General features: G+C 45.3%; 1 protein-coding gene across 1 annotated transcript; it reads left to right on the top strand.

Moving 5' to 3' along the window:
• Positions 1-425: 425 nt before the first annotated feature.
• On the top strand, positions 426-5625 carry LOC123395812 (mitogen-activated protein kinase kinase kinase NPK1-like). The gene is made up of 17 exons (XM_045090847.1): positions 426-824; positions 928-969; positions 1067-1132; positions 1226-1336; positions 1416-1496; positions 1596-1673; positions 2294-2376; positions 3030-3111; positions 3188-3288; positions 3420-3459; positions 3567-3626; positions 3708-3760; positions 3857-3995; positions 4125-4340; positions 4421-4761; positions 4879-4946; positions 5030-5625. The coding sequence occupies exons 1-17, from the start codon at positions 426-428 to the stop codon at positions 5107-5109; spliced, it is 2040 nt and encodes a 679-aa protein (XP_044946782.1). The 3' UTR covers positions 5110-5625.
• The last annotated feature ends 8710 nt before the right edge of the window (positions 5626-14335 follow it).

Here is a 14335-nt window from a genome sequence, read left to right as displayed (position 1 = left end):
CTGTTGGCAATAGACACAAAGAGGAGACACGACTGTTCGGGTTGGACATATCCCTTGAATTAATCTACTAATTAATTTCTAACAAGCAGCGCCTACTTCCATGTCCATCTCACCTGACGTGGCACCCGTTCCTGGCGCACAGCGCACTCCCGGTTAATCAACGCGGCCACACGTACGTATCCCCAGTTCCCCACCCCAAACCCAAAGCCGATTCCTCGCCGCGCCTAACGGTCGCGAGGGGCATCTAGGTCCATTCACCGCCCCCGCAAACCCCAGAATTTCAAAATCCCGCAGCCGAGAGCGGCGTCTCCATCCCCCCACTCTTCCACCCCCGATTCGATCCCACCCCACCACCCCACGCCGCCGCCGCCGACGCCGACACGACACCGAAGGCGCGCGCCCGGCCCGAGCCTAGACCGCGGGCCATGCGACGGGACGCCGCTGGCGGCCCCGGCGGCGGCGCCGGGTTCCACGATCTGTTCGACTCCGTGCGCCGATCCATCAACTTCCGCACCAGCGCCGCCGCGCCCCCGGAGCCCCCCGCCGGGCCCCTCGGCGGGGGGCCCGCCGGTGGGATCGGCGTCCGGATCAGCTCCTGCCTCCGCAAGTCCAGGGGCATGGGGCTGCTCGGGCTCATCTCCAAGAGCCCCTCGCCGCCGCGCCGCCTGCTGCCGCCGACGCCCGTGCCCGCCGACGGGGGCGGGCGGGCGGGGGAGATCCCGGCGATCCGGTGGCGGAAGGGCGAGATGATCGGCTCCGGCGCGTTCGGGCAGGTCTACCTCGGGATGAACCTGGACACGGGCGAGCTCCTCGCAGTGAAGCAGGTGCGGGGATTTTTGCGATTTGGTGATCTGGTTTGTGCTGTCATGAAAACCTGGAGTCATTCGCCACACTAACTCCTCTCCATTGTTTGATTTTTGGTTCCAGGTTCTGATCGGGAGCACCAACGCTACCCGGGAGAAAGCCCAAGTGAGTAGTACTTCTCCAGCCGATTTGGTTACCAATTTAGTTGTCGAGTTTTTTTTCTTCATGTGAGGTGATTTGTGGCTTTTGTTTCTACGATTAGGCGCATATAAGGGAACTTGAGGAAGAAGTGAAGCTCCTCAAGAACCTTTCGCACCCCAACATTGTGGTGAGTAGATGAAAGATCGATTACATTTTAGATTCTCTATATACTTGATTGCTGGACTGTAGTTGTTTGATCTACTTCCTGTGGTTTGAGAAGAGGTACCTTGGGACTGTCCGTGAGGAAGGCACACTGAATATCCTGTTGGAGTTTGTTCCTGGAGGGTCTATCCAGTCGCTTCTAGGAAAACTCGGTTCATTCCCGGAGGCGGTAAGTAACCATCAATCCATGCAGTTTTCTGTGATTTGACTCACAGAAGAGAAACTGATTCGTTGCGTATTTTGATCAGGTCATTAGGAAGTATACTAGGCAGATTTTACAAGGGTTGGAATATCTGCATAGCAATGCAATAATACATAGAGACATTAAGGTAAAAACTCTGAAGCCTGAACACATACTAGAATCTTTGTGTCATTGATTGTTTGGTTGTGTAATTATCTTGATGATCATGGGATTGTTTTTAATACAGGGTGCAAACATTCTTGTTGACAACAAAGGCTGCATTAAGCTTGCTGATTTTGGGGCATCTAAGCAAGTTGCCAAGTTGGTAAGATTGATGTTCAGTATGCTGTTAAGGTCGAGTATAATCTAGAGGATTTTCATGACCAGTTTCTTTTTATCAAACTTGGAAGAAATAAAGCCTTCATGTGCTTGTCAAGTGATTAAAACAATAATTTACAACAGAGTAGCAAATGCTAAACCTTTCCTGTCTAATTATGCCATCAGATTATGGATTCTTATTTATTGCTCTTAGACTACCTGTGTGCATGAAAGTGCGAGTTTGGTTCCGTGCAGGCTTACCCAAGGATTAATACATGGTTTGTTAAAACTTGCAATTCCAAAATAGGATGGTCCCCCAAGGATAACATGTTATCCCCCCCCCCCCCCTATTTTCTTGCGGGGTAACATGATCCTATGTCGTGGTGCCAAGCCTCCTAACTTTACGATCAATATGATTACTGATTTCATGGAATGATCCTTATGCACCGTATTCTTTATAACTGTCCACACGTGTGTTGCAACATCATTGTATATAAGTTATGCGCCTGCTACAACTTTATCTGTCATTAGTAGATGTGATAATTCATTTGTCACTGTTTGTTTCCTTTGTGCACGTTATTCCCATGTCAATGCACTTAACGACAATGTTCAATGCTTTGGTGTCAGGCTACTATGACAGCAGCTAAAACGATGAAAGGCACGCCACACTGGATGGCACCTGAAGTCATTGTGGGAAGTGGGCATACCTTGTACGTGAAACTCTTCCAGTACCTTATTTCTTGCCTTTGTTTTTTAAATTGGACAGGTCCAAAGCCTCGGTCACTAATTAATCCCAGAGTACCATATTTTTAGTTATGTATTTTTCCAATACTTTTAAGAGATAACAAATGCTAAAAGTTTTGCCGCTTCAATGATGTTGATAACTTGGAAAACGGAAATTTTATAGCAAATCATGTACCTGGATTGGAACTATCCACTAGACCACTTCTAGATTTTGGGGAAGCATGAAAGCACTACTCGGTCAGAACAATATGTCTACCTCCTGAGTTACACATATGGCCTTACAGTTCCCTTTTGATGTGTTAGTTTATTTATGCCTTTCTTTGTCCAAGCACAGAACAAACTGAGCAGCAAGCAGCAACAGTATTTCTTCTTCTGAGATAATCGGCTAATATTTAATTTGTAGCTTTAATATATGCACCTGTTGTTGCCTTCAATAGATTCGTATGGATGTTTACCAACATTCTTATGGATGTGTAATTTGTACTAACAATTAAGGGAGTATAACTAAGGGAGTATAAGATTATTCTGATGTAAAAAAAATAACTACCGGAGTATTTCATTCATCTCAGTCTATTTGTTCTTATTTTATGAGCTGATCCTCACCCTTCCAATCTCTCAGCTCGGCAGACATCTGGAGTGTGGGATGCACAGTCATTGAAATGGCTACTGGTAAACCACCATGGAGCCAACAGTATCAGGAGGTAAACTTTTGTCCTCCCAGGTCTTAAAAGTTGTTTTATTTTTGGTTATTCATTGCATCATCAAATTCTTTTTCAGGTTGCGCTTCTATTTCATGTTGGAACCACAAAGTCACACCCACCAATACCTGAACATATCTCACCAGAGGCTAAAGATTTTCTACTGAAATGCCTGCAGAAGTATGCCTGTTGTTGCCATATCTTTCACCTCACTAATATTTTGTCCAAAAGCATTACAAAACTACTTGCAACCATAAACTTTAGTTTTCTGATTTTCTTATCTGTTGCTGTGGGTAATTTTCTTCTTTCAGGGAACCAGAGCTGAGGTCTAGCGCGTCAGATTTATTGAAGGTACATTCGATTTGATTTCCTGCATCTTAAACATTTCTATGGTTCTAAGTATGATAATGCTATTTTCGTTTGTTTGTAAATGTGACATCTCAAATGACTTCTTGCAGCATCCATTTGTGACCGGAGAATTTGATGATCGGCAGCTACTCAATCGTACTGCACAGAAGGTTGGATTGCTGGCATAATGACATCGCTTGGTGAACTTGGTTGGTTTAGTACTAACCTAACCTCTCTAAACAATGACACAGGATGCTTCTGTTAATGAGCTTTTCACACATGATGCGGATGCACCAACAGAGATGTAAGTAACTCATGTGATTCCTGAGCTCGTGGCATTCTACACAATCTCCTTTTTGTTTTCTTTTTATGACACTGCAACTTATTTAATTGCTCCTAGGGGTTTGAATCACTCTGGCAACTGGTCAACTATTAATTCCAACAGATCATCCAAAATCAAGCCCTTATGGGAGGGTGGCGGTGATGATGATGACATGTGTGAGTTTGCTGACAAAGATGATCATCGAGCAGTTGGATCTGTAAGAGTTTTTGCTTCAGCTGTTAACTTTTCTAAAATTTTCGGTTGATCTTGTTCTCTGCATTTAAATTCGAACTATGAAGGAAGCTGTTATGCCCTCGTGTTTAATTGGTTGGCCTGTCAATTCCAGAGCTATAATCCTATGTCTGAACCATTTGATGACTGGAAAAGTAAGTATGACATAAGCCCAGAGCAAAGTTCTCATCAGTCAAGGGAATTTGGTGGACTAGCCAAGCATGCTGAAAGCAGCATGACCGAAAATGATTTTACCTTCCCTTGCGAGGGAAGTTGTGAAGACGACGATGTACTTACCGAGTCAAAAATAGAAGCATTTCTTGATGAGAAGGTACTTAGCATTTATGAGAATACACAAATACTGTACCTTACTGCTAGTACTTGAATGCTACTTGTTGGTTTTCTCGCCAGGCCCTTGATCTGAAGAAGCTACAAACACCTTTATATGAAGAATTCTACAATAAAGTGAATGCTGGGACCTCTCATGGAGTTGATCAAACTTCCAATGGTAAATTCATAAATAGTCCGAAATTACCCCCGCGTGGAAAGTCGCCTCCAGGTAAGATGAGGGGAGGTTCAGCGGTGGCAACGCCTTGTGATACTATGTTCAATAGCAGTACGATGGCTGAAAGCTGCAGCAAGCAATTTTCAAGAGACGGTGTAGATAGCAGCCGGATTTTGAGAGAAATAGCTTCCCCTCAGCTCAATGAGCTTGGGGATAAAGTTCATGTTGATGTCCAAGACAGCCCAAGGTTTGCTTACATACCTAACCTTGCTTCGATGACTGAAACTGTGTGCAAAAACTTAGGTGCATTGAATCTCTGCTAGAACTGGTACATGATCTAACAGGGACCTATTTGTGTTAACAGCATCAGCTTTGCTGAGAGGCAACGAAAGTGGAAAGAGGAGTTGGACCAGGAGCTTGAGAGGGAAAGAGGTAAGTTTAGCTTCTGTAACCCACTCCTAAATAAGTCGAGTCATGAAATATTTTGTTGAATGTTGATTTCATTTCACCAACAGTGATGAGGTTAGCTGGTTGTGGCAAGACACCGTCTCCAAGTAGACGGCCCAGCACCGGGAAGCGCGAGCGCCATCAATAGACAGCAGCACTCGTTCATTTATTTCCCTCCCACAGCGACCGAAGATAGCTATACAGTGCTAGTGACTGGCGGCAACAGCAGTATAGTCTGCAAGGCTTGATTGTTCGCCACGCACTGCATATCCAGATGGCTGCCCAAATCAGCCTGGTGCAGGTAGATCATCTTGCAACTTCGAAGAGGACCGGGGTAGGGGGCAGCCTTCTGGACTCATGGCCACGACCATAGTGGCGACGCTACCCCAAGAACGGCGTACTAACCTGGGAGAACGTTGTGCTGACAGTTTCCTGCTCAAGGGTTGTGATATTTTTCATTCTTTGCGGTGCCATGCGTGCTCTGTTTCAGTCGCATGGCTTATATTTGAGGCCTATATATTGAAAACGAAGTTTGTTGTATAGATTTTGGGTTGGCGAGCAACATGGGGCATGGGGCTTGGTTTTGTATGGAGCTTGTTTATGAAAAAGCGTGTAATAAGCCAAGTAATGCAGATTATGGAAGATTTCGTTTGTTGATTGTTAATTTTTTTCAGGCGCTTCAATTGGTGAAGTTATACGCTCTGTGCAGCTGTAATACTGAAAACATGCCACAATGTTATTGATAGTTTGATCCTCTCTCATTGAAAGTATGAAATTATACGAGGATATTCTCACTGAACATTGTTAGAGAAACGTTTAATTTGGTAAGAAAAAAGGAAATCGGTGAAGTTGGTTCTTTTCTGCGTTCATCAAGTATAGACAGGAAAGGGGACAATGAGAAAACAGAGGAAGGGAGGGCGACAGTTTCAATACAAAAGTCCTGTTTAAGGGAGGGAGTACAAAAAATGGGTTAATGATTTGAGATCAACGCATGATGAGAGGTGCATTTACAAGAGATCACATAAAAAATGATAGTCACATATCATCCGAAGACCGGACACCTGGCGCCTATATCAAATGGTATGAGCAAAAATATTGCATACATGCATATTTGTGAGATGATTCCTTATAAGAATTACGTAATAATTTGTTAATGTTATACGGAACAAAAATAATACTTCATCTATTTTTGGTTCATGCCTAAATGCAGAATTGTCAAACACTTGTACGAATCACGTGTGAAGAAAAAAGAGGAAATGATTAGGTGATGTTCAAGAGTGTCACGCCCAGATGCGACCCTATCCTCAATCTGGCACGAGGGCCTCGTCAGGGATAGAAGCGCATCTCGTCGTGTCGCAAGAATGGATATCGTTACAAGTACATGTACTGAAAAGAAGAAATATATAAAGAGTTGGCTTACACTCGCCACAAGCTACATCAGAGTCACATCAGTACATTACACAATATCAGGAGTAAGAGCAGGGTCCGACTACGGACGAAAACAAACGACAAAAGAAGAACGACGTCCATCCTTGTTATCCCAGGCTGCCGGCCTGGAACCCATCCTAGATCGATGAAGAAGAAGAAGAAGAAGCAACTCCAAATGAACAATCAACGCGCTCGCATCAAGTAACCTTTACCTGTACCTGCAACTGGTGTTGTAGTAATCTGTGAGCCACAGGGGACTCAGCAATCTCATTTCCAAAGGTATCAAGACTAGCAAAGCTTAATGGGTGAGGTATGGTTAAGTGGTGAGGTTGCAGCAGCGACTAAGCATATATTTGGTGGCTAACTTATGAGTACCAGAAATAAGAGGGGGAAGATCTACGCATATCGGACGTGAACTACAGGTGATCAAATGAATGATCCTGGACACCTACCTACGCCAGACATAACCCCACCGTGTCCTCGATCGGAGAAGGAATTCACGAAAGAGACAGTCACGGTTACGCACACAGTTGGCAAGTTTTAATTAAGTTAACTTCAAGTTATCTAGAACCAGCGTTAAACAAAGTTTCCACGTTGCCACATAACCGCGGGCACGGCTTTCCGAAAAGATTTAGCCCTGCAGGGGTGCTCCAACTAGTCCATCACAAATTACCACAAGCCGCATAGAAATCCTCAATCACGAAGCTCGCGATTTCGTCGAATTCCCTAGTGGAAAACCTCAACTCTGAGATTACCCAAAGCATCACCGGAATCCCGATGCACAAGATATCTCGTCAAAGGTAAAACTAATCCAGCAAGGCCACCCGGTGTGTCGACGAACCCGATAGGAGCCGCGTATCTCGTTCTCAGGACACACCGTCTATGCAAAGTGGACAGGAACCAAACCTCGAGTTGCCCCGTGGTGGCACCGTCGACTGCTAGGTGGGTGGACCAACACTCATGAGGAGCACTGGCCCGGGGTTAATTAAATTTCCTCGGGTTAATTACTCCCTATGCAGTTCATTAGTTATTAGGCAAATGTAGTACCAAAGTTGGGCCCTGCCAGACCAGCTTTAATCTAAAACGAATTATCAAGGGGGTCCCCATAACGACCCCGATCGTGTTAGGAGCGCTCGTTTATGGAAAATAACACTGGTAGCCGGAAGCTAAGGGGGGCAAAGGTGGAACAAAACACCAGGCTAGAAAGGCCGAGCCTTCCACCTTTTACCAAGTATATAGGTCCATTAAATTAAATAGCATTTAAATAGGGTAATAAGACAAGACACCCATGTTATCACATGGAAGCAATTGCACCTGCAACTAGCAACGCTAACAACAGGGTTAAGCAAGCAGTAACATAGCCAATCAGTGGTTTGCTAGGTCGAACAGGTTGAAGGTTAACATGGCATTGTTGAGAGGCTGATATTAACAACTGGTAGGCAACGAGACATAACCGACAGCATCGAAATAACTAGCATGGCAATGATAGTAATGGTATCTGGGGAAATGATCATCTTGCCTGAGATCCCGCTTGGAAGAACAACTCGGAGAAGTCGGCAAACCAACGTAGTTGAACGGGTCCTCACATTCCGACACGCTTGCGGAACTCTATCGAGACGGGCAAACCGGAGACAAACATCAACACAAGTATTCACCACCACAAAGCAAGACATGATGCAAACCCTAATATGATGCATGAACATGTCATCCATGCACGGGATGGCACGGCAAAACACCTCACACATACACTACACATTAAATGAAGCTCGATATGCAACGGGTTGCATATCGACGAAACTCCACGTTTGAATATTTAATTAACTCCCGTTAATTATCACGGCAATATTAAATGTTGTTATCATGGCAAGGGGTGAGCGATGAACCTACAGGACAACCTAGTCGACAGCACGTCGGACTTTGAACGGAGCTACGGCACAAGAACAAGCAACACAAAATAAATATGCCATGGATGCATTATGCATGCGAGTTCAACACATCACCACAAGGAGGGAAATAAGCATGGTGTCGCCATGGCGAGCGAGAGGAAACCATGGCGGCAAATCGGAAACGATGCCACGGCAACGTTCCTATCACGACAACTTGGCGAGCAAACGTGCCAACGAATTGGGAGCGTGTGCGGGTACGTTAAATAAAGGTGGGGTGATCCCGATTACCGGGTTCCCATGTGTCGAGGGCACGACGGAAAGGAAGACAACGTGCACGGGCAAACAACGGTGCAAACAAACGGTGCATAAACGCATTCGACTTGTACAACACATACATCCGTACATCGCTAGCACACGGTACACGACATGTCCCATCGGTATACCTTCGACGCGTGCGAATCGGAGGGGTTCGGTCGGAGCGGACGTCGTGGTCGTCGTGGAAGTAGTCGTACACACGCCGGTAGTTGAAGTAGTGGTACATGGGCTCGTCGACGGTAGTCGTACTCTCGGCGTCGGCAGACGGTCTTCAGCGTCGGTAGACGTTCACGAATCCGTAGATGCCCGGGGTCGTCGAGGTCGTCGTTGTACTCGCCGAACTTGTTGGTTCCATGAAGGAGGGGTTGGAGCTAGCGAACTTTGGCGACATAACTAGCGACAGGAAAACAGCGATGCGACGCAAAAAGCAAGGCGGCAGCAGGACAGCTCCAAGCAGCGAACGGTAACAGGCACAACCACTGGCATGGCAGCAGCTCGGCACAGCAACAGCAAGGCACACTCAGCGACGCGAGCAGGCAGCGGCTAGCACCTACAGCAACTACCAACATGGTGCGCAGACACGCATCACCAACAGCAACTGGCAGCAGCACAACCTGGCATGCATCAGCATCTATTGCAGCAGCAGCTAAAACGCAGGCAGGCAGCAAATTGGGACAGCAGCAAAATGCAGCAACAGCAACATCCGGCATGGCAACGCGCACGGGACCAAGGCGGCGCGGTGAGCTCCGGCGTGGGGCCGCGATGGCTGGAGCTAGGCCTTGGCACTCGGATGGATCCCAGGTGAGTGAACCCGAGGTCAAAGACCACGAGCGGTGCTGGCGTCCGTCTCAATCTGACGAGCAGAGGCAGGCTATGCAACTCCATGAAGCTAGGTCTTGGGGACGCAGAGGAGGTCCCGTAACAGTGGGCAACGCAGAGACGACGGGTGGACTGAGGTGGAGGCGGCGGCCGGGTCGAGGTCGCCGGCGGGGTGATGTCGATCGGCTCGGGTAGGGGAGCTCGCTGCGCCGGGGCGAGCCGGGGCTTCGGTCACTGGCAACAGCTGCTCTGGAGGCGGCGGCGCGCGGCTAGGGCGAGGCCAGGCGAGGGGAACGGGCGAGCACGCGGGGCTGGGGTGCAGACACGTGGCGGCGGGCATGGCGGGGCGAGGGGGTCGCGGGGAAGACGACGGCGGCTAGCTGAGGCCGGCGCGGGGCTGACGAGGGACTCCGGCGGCGAGGCGACAGCGGCACGGGCGGCGGCCATGGCGCTCTAGCGACGGGAGAGGAGATCGGGCTGGGGGAGAGGTTGCGCGAGGGAGAAGGCTGCAAGCAGGAGAGGGAGGACGGCGCAGGAGGGAGCCACGACGAGAGGCTCGCTAGGGCTGGGGGGCTGCTGGCCTGGGCCGGCTCGGCCTGGGCTGGCTCCTCCCCCAAATGTTTTTTTAAACACTTTTAAAACAACAGCTTTTTTTTACGACTAAAGAAAAAGAAAAGAAAAAAAATGCTTTTAATAAAACAAAATAAAATAAAATAAATAGAAAAAAATGTTTCACTCCTTTTGTAAAATATACCCCAACTCTAAAGATAGTTCGGGCATTTTCTTAAACAAATAAAATGAAACTCTATTAATATTTAAAATAAAACCCTACTTAAAAGAATTTACAAAGAGATCAAAACCCTTTTTTTTAAATAATTAAAATAAAGCTCTTTTAACAAGAAGATAAAAATAACCCCTTTTCGAAAGAATTAATTAAAGCCTCTTTATTCAAAGAATAAACAAGAGCCTTTTAAAAGAGAAAATAAAATGGGAGGGCTTTTAAAATGAAGCAAACGAAGAGTAAAATTAAAACCTAAGGGTTGCCCCTGCATTTAATAAAAGGACTTTTTAACAAAAGACGAATTATTTTGGAAGAGGGGTAAAGTTAGAAATCTTTAGCAAAACCACAAAACAACTTAGGAGGGGAGAGGAGGGGAGAAGGTCTGCGGTGCAATGGGGTTTAGCGGTGGCTCTCACGCTCCCTCTCTCATCGCGGCAACAAACGACGCCACTCACGAAACACTAACACCCAACAACACGAAGCAACAAGCAACACCGACAAAACACCGATGACATGATGCCATGCATGATGCGATGATGCAACTACATGACGATGCAACGAATACTTCTAATCACACGACGAAAACGGAAAAAGAAGGGGGAATCTTCTGGAACGTTGATCTCAGGCTGTCACAACTCTCCCACACTACAAGAAGATCTCGTCCCGAGATCCAAGAATGAAAGGGGGAGAGGAAGAGAAAAGTAAAAGGTAAAACTTAGTCGCTTCTTTGACAAACGAGTGAAACCAACGATCCTTGAAGGTTGCAGAGAGATGAGGAATGATGTGAGAAAGAAGCCAGAATTCACGGAAAATTTCGGCAGCACTTCGGTAGGAAAATGGGACAAAAAATTCGAAAAGGTAGAAGAAATAGACAATATGCATAACAAACAACTAAATAGAGCAAGGGAACACCATGATCTTGAAAGAACAACAAGATTGACCCAAAAGAGCAATACCACAAAGCCTCCGGAACAATAGAATAGGAACTAGCTCAAGCGGAAGAAGAGAATGAAGAAAGGAATGACAACTATCATCACAATAGAATTGAAGAGCCTCCGGTCATAGAATAGACTTAGTAGTTGGAAAACCAACAACGAAAGAACCAGATAGTAGTGGGCTTATGAAAATCATCTCAACAAATATGAGGTGACAAACAACCACTAAAAGAAACAAGGACGTATTGGGAGCAACAAGATAAGAACAATTCTTACACCAAAAGGATGCATTGAGAACTTGGATTAATGACAAGCACCATGATAGCAACAATCCATAGGAAAAGCTTTAGGTGAAATCCAAACCAAGATAGCTCAATGAAGAAATCATGGGTTGCAGATATCTCATGATCAAGGAATTGGTGGGTTTAATTATCTCATTCTTGAAAGGAAATCTCTTCGAGGCTCCTACACTAACAAGAAGGCTATAATACCACCTCAAAGGATAAAGGAAGAACAATTGCACATATGAATGCAAGAGAAAGGATGCTAGAGGTACTCCAACAAGAATCTTGAAGAACACATGAGAATGAATTGAGACCTTGATGAAGCACCATGACGGACCTCCGTATACAAAAGAATGATGCAAAGATATCAAAGTAGAAATGAATAAGATTAAAGGCCTTGCAATGATATAGATGAAGCTTTACAAAGAGATACTGATAGACTTGGAACTTCGGAAAAGAAAGATAAGCACTTGAGAAAACAATTTATAACAAGAGCCACTCCGGAAGAAGAATTGAAATCTCTTGGAAGAAGGAAGAACAATAAGAATTATGTTATGCTCATCCTTCATCAAGCATAATTGATGACAAGCAATGGATCTAGCATACAACTTGTTCCTCTAAAAAAAATGAATCTAGAAGAGGCAGAGAGATAAGCACCACGTGAAGCCAAAAATGAAAGAAGCACGGGTAAGAATTCCAATTGAATGGGAATACCAAGAAAGCATGGATAAACATGAGAATGAGGAGATCTTGACCCACCTGAGAGAGAAATTTGAACAAAGCCCGGAATAACCGAGAGACGAACGGAGAGGCAACAATGGAGAAGAATTGAGGATGAAAGCTAAAAGCTGAGAACGAAGAATCTTCTGAAATGATGGCCTTTGGAGGAACGAGAAATAAAAACAACTCAGAAATGCACCGGATAGCAAGAAAGGGATACGCATGATTGGAACAAATAAGATGACGACACCAAGCTGAAATGAAGAATATCCAAGAGAATGAACCAAGATTCGAGAGAAACACTCCTTCGGTCTTGAAAGAAGAGAATGATGAGAAGAACACCACCAAGAACACTGAGACATTCCGGAATAATGACGAATGAAAGGTTGAGCCAACATGAGAATTAAATTAAATGGATCTTGAAGAAAGAATATGACTGATGAAATCCATACCTACTCATAGTTGAAAAGACTTAAGGATCTCCGGAAAAGATTAAAGAGCCAGGTAAGATCCTGGGAAAGAACCTGTGGGTTATGGGCCCACTCAAAGAAAATCGCCGTTAGAAAAGATTGCTAGACCGAGAGATATTGCACCGGTACAAGAAAACTAGATGAGGTTGAGCACCTCGAAAGAATTAAAAGAATTGAAAACACGAAACTTCCGAGATACCTTCAACACTCCGGATGAAAAGAGAGGAATGAATAACCAAGATAGACTGAAAGAATCTCCAACATGAAAAAGAATTACAAAGATAATTAGGATATGATGAACACGGACAACTGAATTAACTTCACCGGAAAGATAACAAGATTGAACAAAGATGAACACGAAGCTCTTGAGAATCTTCACAACGAATCACCGGGTAGGAGAGAAAAGAACAGACAACGAAAGCACAATGAAATGAATGCACTTGGATGAAAACCAATCCCCGAAGAAAAAGGGTGGGAGGGCGGGGAAAAACAAAGACACTTGGTCTAGATGAGATGAACTCCGGAATAAACGAGAGAAAGATCTTGCAAATTGGAGAGGGTAGAATTCACTAGAGAATCACACCGGTTGGAAAGAATTGATACGATGACTCCGGTTGACAAGAATTGATAAGACAACTGATTGAACAAACGAATTATCGCTCACATAAAAATATGAGAACACAAATTAGTAAGGATCTGAAAACACCACTTGACATCGAAGCAACTGAATTACCATATCCAACAAAACAAAGGATGAGGCTTATGAAACAAGCCAGAACAAACTCATGAAAAAGATTTCCGTTCGATATTTTCGTGGACAGGATCGCACGGGCACGATTTACAGTAGTCATCAAGTGCAAGGCAGTGCACCCGACATACGAAGCGTCCCCGAGTCGTAGCAAGCTACAAGGACTCTTTAAGACACAACGTGTACCGCTGTAAGTCGACCGTGAACAAACGAATCCACTAGATGTCGAACCCCAACCTAACATCATTCATTTGTTGGAAGATTATCCTATAAGCAACTACTTGAATTCCCACCTATGAATTCCCGAAATATCTAGTCATGCAATCTGGTACACGGATACAAGGAGTAATATCACACAACTCCTATACTAATCCGTCACCTGTATCACATCCATCAACACACGACCAGAATCTCGGACCTTCATCTACAACAGACACTCGTGACCACAACGATACAAAGTATGGCAGTACTCCCGAACAATCTACACCAGTACTGGGGACATCGGGGTTATCTCGCCACTACTAGTATTGAAGAAATTACGAACATCCTTCGTTCTGAGATACTAAGAAATCTGAATGATAACGATGTGCTCAAGAATCCCCTGGAGCTCAACTCCCCGGAAGAAGATCAAGTCAGACAGGAGGCACCAAGACAGAACTCCGTCACATCGGCATCACATAGATCCCAAGAATATCCGCGTGATCCTAACAAAATTTTGAGTGAGAAGAGGAGTAGAGTAAATTATTACGTCAAGATTCCTCACCAGAGCATAGAAAAGGAGAAAAAAGAATCCTACTCTCCGATATATAACTAAGACTCAAATAGTTTTTCACTAGACTCGACTCGGCCAAGTTCGATCAATCAAGGGGGCTCCTAGGTCGGTCCTTGCTCTGATACCAACTTGTCACGCCCAGATGCGACCCTATCCTCAATCTGGCACGAGGGCCTCGTCAGGGATAGAAGCGCATCTCGTCGTTTCGCAAGAATG

The sequence above is a fragment of the Hordeum vulgare genome, chromosome 5H, assembly GCF_904849725.1.
Source record: "Hordeum vulgare subsp. vulgare chromosome 5H, MorexV3_pseudomolecules_assembly, whole genome shotgun sequence".
NCBI lineage: Eukaryota > Viridiplantae > Streptophyta > Magnoliopsida > Poales > Poaceae > Hordeum > Hordeum vulgare.
The sequence above is the reverse complement of the archived record's forward strand: the minus strand, read 5'-3'. Positions and strand labels throughout refer to the sequence as shown.

Excerpts from the sequence above, each read along its gene's own strand:
- LOC123395812 (XM_045090847.1), top strand. The coding sequence starts at position 426 with ATGCGACGGGACGCCGCTGGCGGCCCCGGCGGCGGCGCCGGGTTCCAC. Across the intron at positions 1,497-1,595 it reads TAATACATAGAGACATTAAG|GGTGCAAACATTCTTGTTGA; the intron begins GTAAAAACTCTG and ends TTTTTAATACAG. Across the intron at positions 4,762-4,878 it reads GATGTCCAAGACAGCCCAAG|CATCAGCTTTGCTGAGAGGC; the intron begins GTTTGCTTACAT and ends TTGTGTTAACAG.